Source organism: Calidris pugnax, unplaced genomic scaffold (assembly GCF_001431845.1).
Source record: "Calidris pugnax isolate Ruff unplaced genomic scaffold, ASM143184v1 scaffold9, whole genome shotgun sequence".
Classification (NCBI taxonomy): domain Eukaryota; kingdom Metazoa; phylum Chordata; class Aves; order Charadriiformes; family Scolopacidae; genus Calidris; species Calidris pugnax.
Window position 1 is genome coordinate 1879702 of NW_015090778.1, and position 17729 is coordinate 1897430.

General features: G+C 36.0%; 1 protein-coding gene across 2 annotated transcripts; it reads right to left on the reverse strand.

Annotated features, from left to right (window-relative positions):
• Positions 1-523: 523 nt before the first annotated feature.
• On the reverse strand, positions 524-17723 carry ATAD5 (ATPase family, AAA domain containing 5). 2 transcript variants are annotated; one of them, XM_014949608.1, is made up of 23 exons: positions 17635-17723; positions 14976-16765; positions 14556-14643; positions 13820-13984; positions 13162-13303; positions 12617-12701; positions 11949-12130; positions 10977-11134; positions 10508-10661; positions 9989-10282; positions 9733-9829; positions 9373-9455; positions 9129-9274; positions 8864-9014; positions 8202-8372; positions 7483-7601; positions 6519-6612; positions 6239-6303; positions 5146-5326; positions 4425-4615; positions 3371-3741; positions 2054-2218; positions 524-1862 (listed from the first exon to the last, which is right to left on the reverse strand). In XM_014949608.1, exons 1-23 carry the CDS (start codon positions 17698-17700, stop codon positions 1784-1786), a joined length of 5037 nt encoding a protein of 1678 aa, XP_014805094.1. In that variant the 5' UTR covers positions 17701-17723; the 3' UTR covers positions 524-1783. The 2 variants fall into 2 exon arrangements, with proteins under 2 accessions (XP_014805094.1, XP_014805085.1); XM_014949599.1 differs by having other exon boundaries at positions 3371-4182.
• Positions 17724-17729: the final 6 nt, after the last annotated feature.

The following is a 17729-nucleotide window of genomic DNA, read 5'->3' on the forward strand; positions in this document are numbered from 1 at the left end:
ACACACGCTTTCTTCGGGCATACAGAAGATGCTCATACTTGGTGCATAAAATGACAAAATTGCAAGGTTACCAGAGTTTAAATAAAATTATCACAAGTAGATTATCTTGCATTCAAACTATATTTCTGTGGTAATTGCACACAAGTTATCTTACCAAGAAGTGAAATACTTTAATTCCACATTACTGTTTGGACACTGTAGCCTGGAGATTCTGTAAAAAAAAATTCTTAAGGCAATTATTAGAACCAGAGAGATGACTTCAAAAGGAGGTAAGTTGTCTCCCATTGATTTCTACTTTATGTCTTTCAAATTACCCATGAATTCCCTAAAATAATATATAAATTTGAAACAGGCCCTATAAAGTAAGTCCCACTGCAACCTAGTTACATTGAGATTGCCTTTATAAAGCAGTGAACAGATACCTTTTTACTCTGCTGTTTAAAAAATTTTAATTTAAAAAAGTTTATTTGTACAAAAATGTACAGGAGTTGCTTAGACCATTGACACAACAATGCAACCCATCAAGATTTTAACAGCCACCACTTTATTTTATTCTTAGTTGATAATTCTGGGCTAGTGAGAGAGTAAACTGTAAAGATTATTATCTACAATGCAAAAGCTTAAAATAATTTACTGTTTTCATAAATATTTCTCATTCTTGAACATCTTTAAGACATGAAAAATACAAAATGAGAACAGAATGTACTGAAAAAATGCCCTTTCTTATTATTACAGAAACATTGAGGTAAGTGGAATACCACTGCATGGCACCAATCTGACTCCCTTTGGGGAACAGAAACAGTCCAACTGCAATATAAAGATAGAAATGTACATGGTTGAAATATTTCCAGTTAAAACACCCTTAAACATAATCTTTATGGACTGAAAACATTAAGTTTTAGGAGTCTTTTCATACAACAGAAATATTCAGAATTATAGCAAAGTCTCACAAATTTATTGTATAAAAACAGATTCAATCACAAATAATCAGGCTGAAGTCTTGTCAAATACAAAATGAAGTATAAAAATAGAACACAATATACAAGACTAGAAGTAGTTAAATATTACTAAAACCAAAGCAACACTGGAATATTTGTTATTTACAGAATCTTGCCTAATCTCTGAGTCTATCTTGAGCTACAGTAATAATTTCTCTACCTTTTTTAGGAGATTAACATGCAGATCTGACAGCTGTAAATAATGAAATTAAACCAATGTAAACAAATATATGTACATTGAGACATAGTGCTTTCTAAAGACTTCATTACCCAGTCGTTATAGTGAGGAGTTGGTTTTTAGTCATTTATATTTTAGAAGACTTGTTGCATCCTCTCTGTGCCCCCTCCCATTCCTGGTTATTTAATACTTTACTGCAAGTTCAGTAAGAAACAATCGTATTTTAATAAAACGGTCTCCTCAGAAAAAAAAGCAACTTTGCTGTTGAAGTTGTGACAGTTGCTTGTTACAAAAGGACTGCTTGGTATGTGATGCACAAACTACAGGGAAAGACAGGGTGAAGTAGTCCCCATTGATTAGTTTGTGCATTTAATACTATAAATGCACTTAGTGGACAAGCACCAAACCAACCCACATTTCAGTTGTGGAGAGCAGTATCATGACAATAGATATATACATTATTTTAAATACTTATAGAAATTTAATATACAAATGGCTCTGAATATACAATTAAAAAATGTGGTAAAAAAATACAAAAAAAAAAAAAAAATCAAATTATGGTGAGAAGACCACCATTAGGCACAAACTATTTCTGGTGTTAGCAATTTTAAGGGAAATCCAAAGACATACTGTTCATCATTTGCATGGGTATTTCGAGATGAATCCCTTCAAGATAATGCAAGAACCTATAAAAAGAAAAATAAAAAAGTGACATAAGGAGACAAAGTTATTTCTGAATATGAGGCAACACTTCTATTGTTTAGAGAGGCCAGCGTTCACCTTTCTTGTTCAGAATTATTTGACAAAATATTTTATTAAAATTCCTAACTACCTAGTATATTGAAATGTAGCAAGATTCAGGAAAACCAAGACTTACCTTCTTTTAGTCTTCCCTTGCTCTTTAAGCTTCTGAGATCTACAAATACTGCGAAGAGTGGGGAGGTATTCAAGTACGCTGGCTTGCTTATTACCCAGGTTTGAAGGACTTCTGGAAAATACAGTTCTGATGACTGCCAGCCTCTTCTGTGCTTTTTTGTGAATTCTAAAATGGAGAACAAAGCTTTATTGTTTCTTGTTTGAGAACGTGCAGCCCTGATTTTGTTCCTTTAAGATCAAATCCACTGGTTTAAAAACTCTGTTAAACATACTGATTTCCAAAACTGGATCCCAATGGATTAGACTCCTGCAGCTTCTGATTGTGTATTGCTAACGCAGCACCACAAAGCTGCACTCTGACAGGAGCACGAGGGACAGCAGTTTCTTTGGCCAATGCTCTCAGCTTAATTATGGAGTCTAATCTGGGGAGGTCTTCACAATCTAATTACGTACGTGAGATTTAGTACATCCACCAGACAGTGTAACCAAAAGCATCTTTGGTCTTCAAAAATAAAGAAACTGTCATGTGACACTTTTACTAGAATGTCAATATCAGATTCAATGTATAATTCATGATAGATATTGGCCAAACTTGGTCACAGATTAGATAGATCCATTTTGCTCCTCTGGGTATTGACTGACAGAAACAAGAGTCTAAACTATTTTCCTATTCAGACACTTGATTAGGTTTTATTCGCCTATTATGCCCATTTCAGGTATGACAACTTTTTTTAACAGAAAAACAATCTTTCATATACATGCTTGCTAGCAGCAATGTATTCTTTGATCTTCTGTAATATAATAAGGTTATTCTTCATTTGCATAAGTTACTACCAAAAAATTTGCATTAAAATTCCTCTGAATTTTGCTAGGTCTTCATCAAGCAAAACCTCTTGCATTTAATATGGGCTCAATATGACCAGGCACTGGATGAAAAATCTGCATGTCTAGTACTTGCAGAATCCATTTCAGTCCATCTGTCTGTCTTGAAAAAGCCATTCCTTTAGGTTTCTAGTATTGGGGTGGTGGTGATATTTGTCCGTTTTTAAAGTAAATAGACGAGATTAAGGCTACCATTCTTGAACAATGTTGTAATCAAGCAATTCAAACAAGAAAAGACAGTTTTTGTAGAGATTGCCAAGCAGTTAATTTGGGCTTATATAAGCAAGTGAACAACGTATTCCGGTGTTTTGAGGCATACTGACAACGTTCACATCAGTATGAATGTGTATATATAGTATCTGAAAAAGTCTTACACTCTCTGAAATGCTATTCATAACAAATAGATTATATTCCAGACATATTAGCAAAGTCTTACCTTGAATCAGCCGACTGACTGAAGGATACACAATTTCTTGTGTTTGAAATATGCAAAGTCAGTCCCTCCTGTTGATCACTTTCAGGTGTTCTACTGGCACTGGAAGAGGATTCCAAATGTTGTGTAATACTAACAGAACATTTGTTAAAACTGAGGGCTTCAATAGCTGCCTTTATTTCACTACAGCTCTGGGAACTCCACCAATCAGTATTTTCTATTCTGAATTCATCACAAAGGCCATTTCTGATTTTGCCATTTGTCCAATTAAATCCTTCCTCCTTAGAAAACTCCAGTGGTTCCTTGGTGTTAGTGTTTACACAGCAATCCAAAAAAGACATGTTATCCACAAATTCAGTCAGTGAATTCAGACACTGAAAAACAAGAGCAGAATTTTTCTTATTTGCTGAGGTTTTAATTTCTTTTTCTTCTTTATTCATCAACAATTTTGGTTCATCTTCATTCATGTCAGCACACGAGGTAGGACTATCCGATGGCAAAGTTATGAATTCAGCTGAATAGCTCAGTCCAGTATCAAATAAGTCACTATCATCCAATATATTAAGCCTTTTCTGGTTCTTTGTCTTTTTAGACTTTTTTCCAGAGCAATAATTGTTAGTAGATCTGTTTTTCGAAGAAACTGTGGTAGTCCTTTCAAGTATAGAGTTAGAGGCTTCAGACTCGTTTGAAAGAACTTGCACTGGTAACGGAAGAATAAGTTCAAGATTGCTATATATAAAATCCACTTTCTTCATCTGGAATTCTGTAAGAAGCTGATTCAATTTATTCCATTTCTCCACGGTTGTGTTTTTGTGCTGCAAAATAATAATTGTGAAAGATTTATCAATACATTAGAAGAATTTTTAAAAAGTAAAAGTGTTATTACAGAAAATCTCATATTCCCACCTTTGTATTTATAAGGCTTGTAGGAGACTGTCCCAGTTCAGATTTTGCTTAGTAGCAACAGAATCCCCTATTTTCTACAACAAACCTTTTCAAAGAGATTTGCTTCTAAGAAGACTCATTCCAAGTATTAACCAGTCAACTTCAAAAGTACCTTAAGAAATGTAAACAAATCTTCTGAAGGCAACAGGATATTCTTAAGGCCAAGCAATGTCTCTACACAGCCTGTATCACATTTTGGAAACTCCTGAAGATGATGGGCATCAGCTTGAGAAAGATCACTCTTGGAATCAGTAGTCTTTTCAGAATGAATTATGTCATCTGCTTTATTTGTCTCATCTCCTCCTGCACAAAAGATAACATGCTTTACTTGAAAAGAAACGAATTGCATCATGAAATTGATTTTCCCCCTCTTTGCCTCAATTCCTTTTATAAAGGATACCATAACTGTTGCCTTTTGCTGCAGTTCTGAATGAACATAGTAACTGAGATTTGTCATGCTCATCCCCATTTCTTTTAAGTGTTACCAATCTGCCCGCTCTCCCTTCTTTGCCAGTGACCATTTGAAATTGTCTCTTTTTCCTTTTATGCCCCACTAGTCTCTCTGTCACTCGCTCACACACCATCTCACACACCCCGACTTGCTGAGAATACTCCTCCTCTATCCTTTGGGACCAAGTTCATGCCCTTGCTGCCTGCTCACCAGCTGGCCCATTTTCCTCCTTTTATCAGTTCCGCTTCTTCTAAGTGAATTACCTATAAATCAACTAAATGGGTAAAGAACTGCAAACTCTGGGTTGAAGGGAATGGTTTGATTTAATCAAATTCATGTTAAGATGGAGAATTATATTTTAAATGAAATTAAATCTACCTACCATGATGTGCCAAACATTTGTCTTTCAAGCATCCACCTCCACTTCTAACCCAAAACTGTAAGTAGAGAACACTTTGTCTGATATCACAGTTATTTGTGGTTAACAGAGTGGCTAGATCTTTTACATCTGTTCGTAGGTTCTCAGCCAGACACAGCACCTGGAGATAGCTGGCAGCATTTATCTAAACAAAAGGTAGACAAAGACCACCAAAAACAACTCTTACCAATCAGACTGCAATAAGCCACACAGAAGCAAATTATTCTATTTATGTTTGCAATACATTGTTGCTTTTAATACAGATTAGTTTATTAGATTACAGTTACATTAAAACCTCTATAGAAAAGCAGAATACCAAATCTAAACACTCCACATAAAATAATTAAGTTTAATTTAGAAAATCAACTCATTAAAAACAAAGAAAACACACATTCTGCTTTTGTGCCTGAAACCGCACACGCTTTGCTTCTCATCACCAGTGAAGAGGTTTTAGTGAACTATATTTACTTTAAAGGTTTTGCTTTCTTTAACACTGCAATTGTCTGGTAGCCCAAAAGATATTAAATTTCACATTAAAAAAAATGTGACTTCTTAGAAGTTAGTTCCTTCTGATTCTCATTTATTTAGATTTTCCATATAATACATAGCTGAAAAAAACCCTTATTTGCTATACAAAGTACTAGCATTTACATTAAATGAATAACCCATAACAGTTCTAGAATAGTTCCTACGTTTTTTAACGAATGAACCAATGCTGGCACTGTCAGTCTTCAGATCAGAACCATTAGATATATCACCTATGCAATTATTTACTACATCCTAAAAATTAAATTACGCGACGAAGCGATGTTCTTACTTAAATTATCTGAAATACTAAATAGTTAACAAAATGAATCTTCCAAGTTTGTAACAAAAATTCTACATGTAAAGATAAATACATCCTATATATCCTTCCATAACCCCCCCCCCCCAAAATAGTCTTCTGATGGAACATATATATTACATCAGATAAATATAAACCTACACCAACATTTAAATTTCAAGTTAACCGACAATTACTTGCTTAGGACGTAGCTGCATTTCCAAACAGACTTACCAAGGAAGGGGTTCTGAAGTTGATCTCTTCAAAATAACCATCAAACATTAAGCTGAATGTTGGGTCTATATAAAGAGATATCAGTGAAATGTCACGACATGTTCAAAACTAATTCTTTTCTTTACCCATTATCTTTATTCAAATATTGAAATACTTGCTCTATAGTCTCCACTCATTTCATTTTACATTTAGGAGCTGTATTCAGCCATCACCATTTAAACCATCTTATTAAGAGCCTAATTTTCTTCAAAGCATAATTACTGTAACAAACACCACTCACCATTGGTAGTAAGAATTACAGGTCTCTTTGCAGTTGCCATGAATGTCTTTATTGCACTTAGAAATCCTGCATCTTCATCAAATATTATATCTACCTATAGAAAACAAATGAAGTGCAAGACATGAAGTGCAAGATACCAATAGCTTTAACACTAGCTACAAGCTGTGAATGGAGTTACAGTGCTAACGACGGGTTAAGACTTAACATAAATATAGGGTTCTGACCACGTGTTACACTCGGTCACCGCTTCTGTGCCGAAGCTTACAAAGCCACAGGCTGATTGAGGCTGGAAGGGACCTCTGGAACTCAATGTGTTTCAACACCCCTGCTCAGGCTGGGTCACCCAGAGCAGGTTGCCCAGGACCATGTCCAGGTGGCTTTTGAAGTGTGTTTGCTTTTTATTCCCCCCCTTTGTAATAGAACTGTACCAGTGATTTGTGGAATCAATCCACAGTTGGCAACATTGCTTTATTTACTTAGAATTATATTCTTGGTTGCAATTTTGTATTCTTAGTTTAAGACTCAAAAGACATTTTTGGGCAAAAGGATAAAGAAAAGAAGAATTTAATGTGGGCTTAGCTATTGTAATTAGAAGTCACCATTAACACCCCAGTAAAGTGACTCAGTGCATGTAAGTAGCGTAAATTATTAACTATCACTTTTGTCATAATCAAAAGGAACTGAATTAGCAGAATCCTGAAAACTGTTCCAACAGTGAACAACTGCTGACAGATGATGACAGTGTCTTTATCTTTTAAAATAACTTTGTAAATAATGATCTGTGGTTAAAAAAAATACTCTTGAGGATGAAATCATTAAACATTGAATTAATTTAAGAAGTTTAGAATCCTCACACTTGAGTTTAACTAGAAGTCTCAAGGAAGAAGGGGAAAAAAAAGTTAAACTCTTTAAACATAATTAAAGGACACATTGCTCACATCAATATATTTCAGGTGAATTTTACCTCTTCAAAAAGAATGAGTGATGTTGCACTTTTTCTGTTGGGTTCTCCTTCTTCTACTTCTTTGTTTATTGACTTAACTTGAGCATCTTTCTTTTCCTCACATGAGTTCTGAGTACTTCCTGCAGATGGGTGAAGAATTGAGCAGGATGTAAAGGAGGACTGAAACCATTTAATATGCATTCTAGACATTGGCTTCAAAACAACCCCATGTATAAACTGCTTAAGAAAATCTACACTGACACAAAAACTTAGAAATCTGACCCACATCCTTTTCTGATGTCTCTTGTTTAAAAAAAATAAAAGCAACACATTTGCTGGGAATTCAGCTGTGTTTGGTGAAGTGCTGGTTATTTGTAAAATTAATTCTGCACTAAGCTGTTTGTGACCTGTGATATTCTGGGGCATGGAGTTGATGCCAAGTTCTTCAAGACAATGCAATATGATTGCTTGAAAAGACTTTGCTCATGCATTCCTCAAACATTTATTGGCTTTACAGGACCTCTTAGTTCTGTCACAGTAATTTTGATATATATGCACACTACCTAGCACAATGACCATTCCTATGTATTTCAGTGTATAAAGTGCATAAAGTAATTCTTGCTGGCAGATAGAGCGTAGTAAGCATGCTCTACTCTTTCCTCCACAGCTCCACATAAACAGTAGCACAGTGTAGCATTTCCATCTCCAAAGGGAACTAATTATTAAATAGCAATACCTACCTTTATTTTTTTCTTGAGATGTCACTGCTCCATCATTACTCTTACGTTTGGAAGAAATTTTGAAATAGTTTGCAAGTGTTTTAGGGGGTAAGCCTCGTTTTAATCCCGCTCCTTTTGGTGACAGTGGAGGTTTTCTTGGTGAAATAACTTTCTTTGGAGAATACATTTTTTCTGCAATATATGTTTTACAATACATTTCCAGCTTAAGTTTAATCTCAAACTGACATTTATCAGACAAATGCAGAGCAAACCCCAGTTTTCTATCTAGTACAGGATATAGGCTTATTCTGCTGATTTCTGCTTATTTTACTTTTCTCCTGTTATAGGGAATGGTTTCTGTTCAACTTTCTATTCAAGTGCCATAGCACTTACTCCACCACTACAGAAATAACTTCAGATAATCAACAGTCTGTCATTTTGATAAAATCATTAATTTGGTATGTAGTTGTGCTAACCAACAGAGCATTTCTTATAGTTAAGGCCAGATAAACTGAAATTTGCTATCTTTTTTTAAAGAACTGATGTCTAAAAATTGCATTGCTAACTCACTTCGTAGGAAAAAACCCAAACCAACCAAACAACCCCCCCCGCCCAAACAAAAAAAACCCACCCAAAGAGACCCCAACTCAACCAAAAACCCCAGATATAACCATGAAACTTACTTGGAGACTTGGCACTGCTGCAACTGTTAAAAAAGCAAGGTTTGTGTGCATTAACACCTTTTTTGTCCACTTGATGAGACTGAGTAGCTTCTTTTAGTTGAGATAATATCTGTCTGCCACTACGCTGGCAAGAGGCATTGACTTCAAATATCTGCAATGGTATTTAAGTTGCATTAAAAAAAATCTAGACATCTTGTAATACAGATGCTTTCATATCTCTAGTTACAGAGAAGAAAAATGACACTGAGGAAAGGACTCCACAAACCTTAAAACCCAGCTCCTGAGCACAAGCATATACTGCAGCAGTTTTCCCCACTCCGGGTGGGCCCGTTATCAGAACTGTGTTGCAAAGGCTAGTCTCTTCCTCAAGATCAGATTTATTATCTTTAAAATCAAAACTGTCTGAAGAATCTGTAGAATTATGTAAAAGAAAAGAAAGGATTCATGTCATTTTTATGCCAAGTTTAACAATGAGAAGCTATGTATGTTATTTTTAATTCTGTCAGCACCTTCATGCTCTTTGTCCTCCTTTTCCGCTTTCTGATTTCTTTTCTCTTCCAAATCAGCTCTTTTTTTCCATTCTTTTAACCAACTATAAAAGGAAGGAACAGAACAAAAAATAAAAGTTACTTCTGAACAAACTGAACCAAATTCAGATGGAACAGAACATAATACCAGATCATTTATACCAACTGACATATCGTTTCTGCAACATTTTGGAAGTAAAACCAAGCAAAGATTGCAAACATACACTCTGTACGTGTTATTCAAACACAGTGTAAAGTAATTTACTTGGCTTGTTTGAGCATAACCAAATAACATGGTGTTTTGAGTTATTTTAAGAGTGGATCCACACTCCCACTTCTGACCTGTGCAGCCTTTCAATTTCTTTCTTGTTCCCTACAAGTTCACTGGAATCCTGAGGCTGATATTTTTCTGTCCAGAGCATGTCTTCCTTTTCAACACCTACAGAAAAAAAAATTATCCATTTTTAAATAGTTCTCATGCAAAAGAGTTCATCAAGTCTAGTAGAACATTAAGACTAGGTATGATTTTTGCATCACAGGGGAAAGCTGACATGCATCATACATACATTCCCCCAATGCAGACAGGAAATGCAATTACCTGAAAGTGCATTTGGCTCTGATAAATTTTCAGTGTCTTCTGTCATAACATCTGGTTTCTGGGTCTTGTTTTTTTCCAGATGCGTTGCTTGTCCTGTCTCTGCTTGGTTTTCTCCAGATATGGGAGAAATAAGGTTCCTGGAAACTCTGGATTTTATTTCAGTCTCTGTACCGTCAATTTGTTTTCTTCTTTTTGATTTGTGCTCTTCTGTTTCTTTCCTTTTCCTCTTAGTTTCCTTCCAGTTGTCAGAATGTTTCTGATTTACCTCAGAATTTGCAGTGCCATTTCTGCTTTCTAAGAAAAAAAAAATTTACATCCTTTTAAAATTTCAAGCTATGTCCATTGCAACCACTATTTAAGCTGTATTTAAAGAATTTGGTCAAAATTGCCTAAAATGCAAGGGACCAATTTATTTCCAACAACAGTATTACTTCACTGAAATACTTCTGGAAATTCCAAGTTGTCTTTTTATGCCAGAGTGTGAGTGTGTGTTTATATTTCCCTCCATAGATTACTAACCTTGTATAACATTTTCAAAACTTGAACGTTCAGTTTGCTTTTTCAGAAACTTGTAGAAGTATTTTCTTACAGGAAATTGAGAATTAGAAGACACAATTTCATCTAGTAAATCTTTCCTGAATGTATCAGGAAAAACTGGTCGGTGGCCAGAAAGCTGTAACACATACACAAAAAACCCCATAAAATTACTACTTGAAAATATTACACAGAACATAACAATGACAGTATGGCATCATTTAAATGGGTACCTGTTTTGTTAAACCCAGAGATTAACAGAAAGCCTTGAGAATTGGCTGATGTAATGATGCAGAATGAGCAAATCACACTGAAGAAAATAAAAATCCAGGACTGACACAGATTCAAACTCCAGGATTTTTTAAAAACAACAGAAGTCCTAACAAGTAACAGAACAATTTCAATTTTCTTTTCGTTTTCCTTGTAACACAAGCCCTCATTTTAAAGTACTAACCACAGGTGCAGAACAGTTTCCAGTTAGTTTTGAATTCACAGTAGAAAATTCCCCAAGTGAGAGAGTGATTTTTGCGACATTAGTGACTTTGGTATTCAATTTCCTTAGCTTCGTTAGTAGAGGACACGATGGTGATTTCAGTTTCCACATTGGATAACCTACAAAAGAACCCCCACCAAAAACAAAACAAGAGGAAACTTTTGTTAACAAATTGAGGTACAGTCACAGACAAAAAAATATCCTCCAGAAAATAAGAGTAAATACTCTTATAACTACAGCTTTATCATGTCAAAGCCAAACTTATTTAACTTATGCTGTATCAACTTTTTTATCTTTAATAATTCCCTCCCACAAGCAGAACAAATTTGCACATTTTTGCATACAACATTTCTCCAGTAAGTTGCTTCTGGGCTCTGCCTGCTCCAAGTAACAACCTGTGCCCTCACCAGTCTCTGTAGGGCAGATGCTCACCAAGGAGTTTGTTTATTTATTGGTTGGTTTGCAACATAAACTCTGTTAAGTGCTATTCTACCTTCTGCTCTTCTGTTTGCCCCTGCGTAAAACATCATAGCACACTCCTTTACTGGAAGGAAGTGGCTGTTCTTTTCTCTTTTGAGAAATATTTTGCTTTTGTCAGAAGAAAATGGTTTCTGCCCCAATCATGAACTTTATTCTCCATACTGGAACTTAAAACACTAACCTTTTTTTCACTAGATATTAAGAATTTTGCATCGCCACCCATAAACGCATACATTACTTTAGCATCAGTTTAATTTGTAAATAGTGTTTTCAAAAACATCTCATTGGAAACTTCTAAGCTTTGTTTTCTTACTCTGACACAAACCAAGAGGGAATTACCAGTTGTTCCAGTCATAATAATAAGTTCTGCTGTTTGAGGGTTTTTTTTCTTTTCTGCACAGATTTACTAGAAATTGTTATATAAATTTGCACAATGGCTGAACAAAAGCTTACAGTCATCCTTCTGCTGCACGTGGACAACAGTCTTAAAACATGAACTTGCAAGAGAATACGCTTCCATTGCTGCTGCTTTCTTTGCAATCTGTCTTTTCAGTAACTCTGGCAGTCCACTCATCAAGAATTCACGTTTTGCTCTGAACTGATCATCATCTTGAGAATTTTCAGATGCGTCTTGGCTTTAATGGAAATAGAAATGAAAAAAACCAAAAATCATTAGAACTACCAGCTGCGTAAGACTTACAACAGAATTTAATCACATTCACTTGTACATATGAGTTAGAAATACTCTGGGAGAACTGCTAAAATGAATTAATTTACTGTAGTATTTTTACACTTAATTTCAAATTTTGCATTAGAGAATTTAATTTTAAAAAGTAATCCTCTTTGGTGTTGTATTTTTATATGCAATTTAGGATTTCTTTTTAATCAGTCATCAACTACATTTTCAACCATCTAAAAGTGTTTCAACAATGGCTGAGGAAACAATTATCAAAAAAAAACCCCAAAATTTTGCAAGCAGATTAACATATTGATCAGTACAAAACCCATGACTGTTTATATCACATGTCAGTAAGTGTATTTAAATTTGTTAAGTGAGAAAATGTTAAAGTAACCTTGGAATATAATTAGATTCTTGAGCAACTGCAATCTTGTAAACTGACCTGCTTTCATCGAAGATCACAATTGGTTCACCTGCAGAGTTTTGAGGATTTCTGCGTAGGCAGGAAGAGGGATATCCCAGTTTTCCTTTAAAATTAAAAATAAAAATCATGATTAGATTAGCACTGAAATAGGATCCTAACCTTGCTTCTCTGTTCACTGTCTTTATGTTCCACTTAGTGACATTAGGGAATCTCCTTTTCTTAAGGGAAAGCTGTGTATTATAACTAGAAATAAAGCTATAATCAATTTCGTTATTTCATCACTAAACATTATTTTCTGTAACATTAAAAAAATCCTTATTGTAGAAGACAACAAAACATGGTATATACTATTGGCAGTTTTTCAGATTTCTCTGAATGAAGAAAAAAATCAAAGCAGTGCATTTAAACAACCTCTGCGCTATTAACTCATCATAAAAAGGTATATATTGTAATATTATATTAAAAAATGAGAAGAAAAGATGAGTATACTGCAAAGGCAGCTTTATAAAATAATAGTCAATAACTGGATTAAAAACTAAACGCATTCAGTAAAAACCAGTTACCATTTGACCTCTTCTTTGCAGTCTTCAAGTTTCCAGACTTTTTCCCCAAAACATCATTTAAGCTCCGAAGTTTCTTTTGCTTCACATTCTGCACTGTAGGAGTGGAATCACTCAGGCTGGAATCTAAAATTATTACGGATTCCTAGAGGGAAAGCAAATAAAATAAGAAAGAAACGCAACTTTTCCTCCTTTATTACTGATACAATTTAGTGATCAGTACTGAGGAAACTGCTAGAGTGCTTAGTTTGCAAATATAATTTGAAGATTATGTAATACTTTTATTACTGTTGTCTATACAGAACTAGTATATAGAATAAGATCTCCAATATCTAAATAAAGGCCAGAATTACTCTCATCTAAATTTAAATGTCTAAACCATACACATTTGAAACAGACACCTTGCTGCCCCTTAGGAAAGAAAAACAGTCACTTCTAGAGCCTGACCCTCTGCTGCATGTTCTAGATCTGCATTAGGATGAGCTTTCCAGTCTGTGCCTGGCAGTTACTTTACTATTTGACATTTACCATAGCATTGCATAGGTATCTACCTTATTTCATTCTTTTAAAGAAACATTTGCAAGATAGAAACATTGTTCTTAAGTGAATCACAAAACCATCAAATTCATTCCTCCCCACCCCCCCAAGTATACAGGCTTACTTCACTTTCTGGTATTTTTTTCTTTTCAGCAAGAGCTTGCTGGCGAGACGAGCGCCTCACAGGAGCTGGTGAGTCTTCATTAACCTTTGATCTGTTATGCCGTATAGCCTTTGCTTTTTCAATCAGCTGTTTTGCTTTGGACATATTTTTAGAAGTAGAACTTATCTGTTAACAAAGTACAAAAGTACCTAGCAATTAATAGCGATACACTTGGTAAGTATTTCACATATTAATACAATTTTTCACACTCATAAAAGCACGTGATTTTTATACACTTTTGCTTGCATCAGAATGAAAACAAAAGAATGGAAAGGAGGAGCAAACCGAGATGATATAAATAATTGTCAAAAGGGAGTGAGAGCTCTACAAGGGGATCCTCCGATTTGTGCCCAGAACAAACAAAATAAGGGTAGTAAATTCTTAAACATTAGCTGTTCTGCTGTAGCCAAACACTGTGTCCCATCCTGAGAACATGCAGAACATGAGCATACTATTTTATTGGGTTTTTCTGTTATGAAAACTAGATTTACACCAATAAAACATGTTTTAAAATCTAAGGTACAATAACTGTACAAGAAACTCTCTCAAATCAAACAATAATAGTCTCTTTCCGTAGGGCATCTGAGAAATGTCATGTTGTATTACATTACACTAGTACACAATAGTGAATATGAACACAATTTTATGCATATGGCAAATGACAAAACACTGAAACACAAAGTGCTACATAAATTACCTTTGTATTTTTGGAGGTCAACTCTTCATTTTTCATTGCTTCAGCTTTATTTGATTTTGTAGTCGCATTGATACGTGTAAACCTCATTCTAATTAGGGGAAAAAGCATTATGAAATTATTACTTTTTAGTAAAGGGAAATGTTACTCTCCATCCAAGTTTCAAAAGCCTTTAAAAATACAGTGCTGCAAACAGAAGCAACCCCTCAGTTAGTGGTGCTGTTGTTTGTTTGTTTTGACATTTAAAAAATATCTTTAGATCAAGCACATTTATAAAGTCAACTTTGTTTCTTTTGTACTATTATCCAACACAATCCGTACTCCCGCAGCTTTGGTATGCATTCCAGTCAATTTATGTCTTACTCTTAAATACTTGTGGTAAAACAAAGTGCAAGAAGGTAGACAATACTCTAAAATGTTTACCTTATTGGGCTGTTTCCATCCAAGGGCACAGTAATCACCTCAGCTTTATACATGTTACTTTTCTTCAAGGATTGCCTGCTTGTTTTTGGTGTAGAAGTCTGAAAAGGAGAGCCACTTAATTCGTCTTCAGAAAAGGTACTTCTACGCCTAGGTTTTTTAGGTGTAACATTTTTGGATGGTTTGATTTTCCTCTGCCTTAAACTCCTTCTTAACTCATTCACTTTTGGACTCGATGGAATTTTTACATTTAAGCTGTTTTCCTTTGAAAGGACACTGGCTCCTGGATCTTCATTGCTAGTATTTGAGACATTTGTTTCCTTAGTTCCTGAAGCCTTCCTTCTTCTCTTTCCTTTTTTCTGAAACTTTTTAGGTCTTTTGGTCTTAGTTCTACTGTTTTCAGGACCAGAATGTGTATATTTGTCCACATAATCTTCTGGTACTTCACTTTCTAATCCTTTATTTGAAGCAGTATCATCTTCAGGTCCTTCTTTTTCTTTTGAAGACTTGCCTACGGCTTGCTTTTGTTTTCCAGGTGCCTTTTTAACTCCACTTTTTATCACATCTGATGCTGGTTGTCTAAAAGCCTTCATGAACTGATGCCTTTCTTCCACAGTACATTTTGGCTTCAAAGAATCTGACCCTGCAGTCTCTAGTACCGCTAACTCCAATTCTTCTTCCTCGATAACTACATTAGATTTTCTTTTCTGAGTAACCTGTTCAGTTTGTTCACTGTCCAGGAGGGGTGGGCTACTTTCTTTTTCCACTACACATCCTTTCTGCCTCAAAAAAATGGAAGCTATTTTCCTAGAGCTTTTTTGCTCCTTATGTAAAGGAGCTAATTTGGGGGGAATGGAATGAACTTGTGCGAGGACAGTTACTGTCCTAAGTGGCAGCTGTTGAGATTCCTCACACTTTTCTGGGTCACTAACACTATCACTTTTGTCTGCTTCATTTGCTGTAGCAGAATTGACTGCTGTAGGTTTTGTCTCTTCTTCAACATGATCTATGTTATTTTCTCCCTGACTCTTCAAGAAATCCTCAAACGACACCGTTATTATACTATCATTTGCCTGTGAAGTCTTATCATCCCCATGAACTTCAGAACTGGGATCACTAATAGTAGCACCACACTCTGCTGTTGTAGGAGATACCATCTTTTTCTTATCTTCAGTTTCCTTTTCACACTTTTCATTCAACTGATTTTCAGATGAAAAACTTTCAGACGAATCCATATTTACTTTGTGCTTCCTCTTCCTTGATTTTCTTATCCTATTTTTTGTACCGTTTATTTCGGAACCAATTTTCTTTACATTTTTCCTGTAGAGGACAGCATCTGAGGTGTTCTCTCCTTGCACATTATCTTCTGCCAATTCTCTTGCACATTTTGGGTCAACTGAAGTGCAAGTAGCAATAACATCATTACCGTCCTGTTTCAGTCCTGTTGTTTCTCTGCTGTCATCACCGCTAACTTCAATTTCATGTTCATTCTCAGGTTCTTTCATCTCTCTCATCTTATTATTTAGATTAACTCTCTTCCCTTTCCTCTTCCGCTTTAAAGATGGTTTAAAAGGTGGCTTACAGTCTTTGTCATCAGCATCCAATGGTGTTTTATCTTCTCCAGCTACAACTGGTAACATAGCTTTCTCAGTTACAGATGTCTTTTTAAAATAATCCAATATATTATTGGCTTTTGGTGGTGACAACACTTTATCCGCTGGTTTTGCTAATGGCGAAAAATACTTTGTGATTGTCTTTACAGAAGTATCTTCCTCTCGCCGTTTCTTGCATGGCTATAAAAAAGGTTAACATTAGTCTTAGTTTCTAAAAATTTAAGATGACTTACCATGGTAATATAAAGCAGTACAATATCAGTATATTACTGACACTAGGACTTTTTCTGAGGATTAAGAACTCAAGTCAATGCGCTAAGATTGTGTGCACATCAACTTGACCTTCACCTTTTCAAAAGCCAGTTAAGCTTGCAATAAAGATTCTACCAGTTAAAAAAAAACAAAAAACCCTACCTAGTTTTGAGACTGACAAAACTTAAAGTGACAACAAGGTCCTCAGAACAGTTCTGCAGATATTTTGTAACACTGGAATTCAGAAAATCTACTTGAGTTGATCTATCTATGAGTTACCTTGAGACAGTCACCAGGGCATTTGTAGAGCAATGAGTTGCGACATCAGTTAACAATGTATGATCCTACCATAAAGGAAACCCCTAGCTTATCTTAAGAAGAAACTATACCTTTTAAAATACTTAAAGAAAGCTAATATGTGAGAACTCATCTCTCACAATTCAAAATCAATTCTCTCTTCAAAAGAGAATTTATCTGTGAAGACGGCTCCCCAAGCCTACTACAACTCTCCTAGCTCATTAAAAACCGAGCTCTCTGAACTCACACCACCTGAAACTGAAAACGCTCCTTCCCGAGCCCACCGGGGGCTCCGCCGAGGTGCCCCCGTTCCATGACAGCCCGGCCGGGGGCTGCCCAGCGCCGGCTGCGGGCGCGCCCCATACCCGAGCGGGGGCACCGCAGCACCGGGGCGGCGTTTGCGGTCTCCTCGCTCCCACCGCCCGGCAAAGGGCCGCCCTCAGCCCCCACCCCGCCCTCCGCCCTCACAGCGCGGCCCCGGCCCGCCGCCGCCTCCCCACCTGAGCCTCGCCGTCTTTCGCGGGGAGGGAGGCGGCCGCCGCGGCCACGGCGACCCTGCCCACCATGCCCCAGGCGCTGGCGGGGAGCGGAGCCC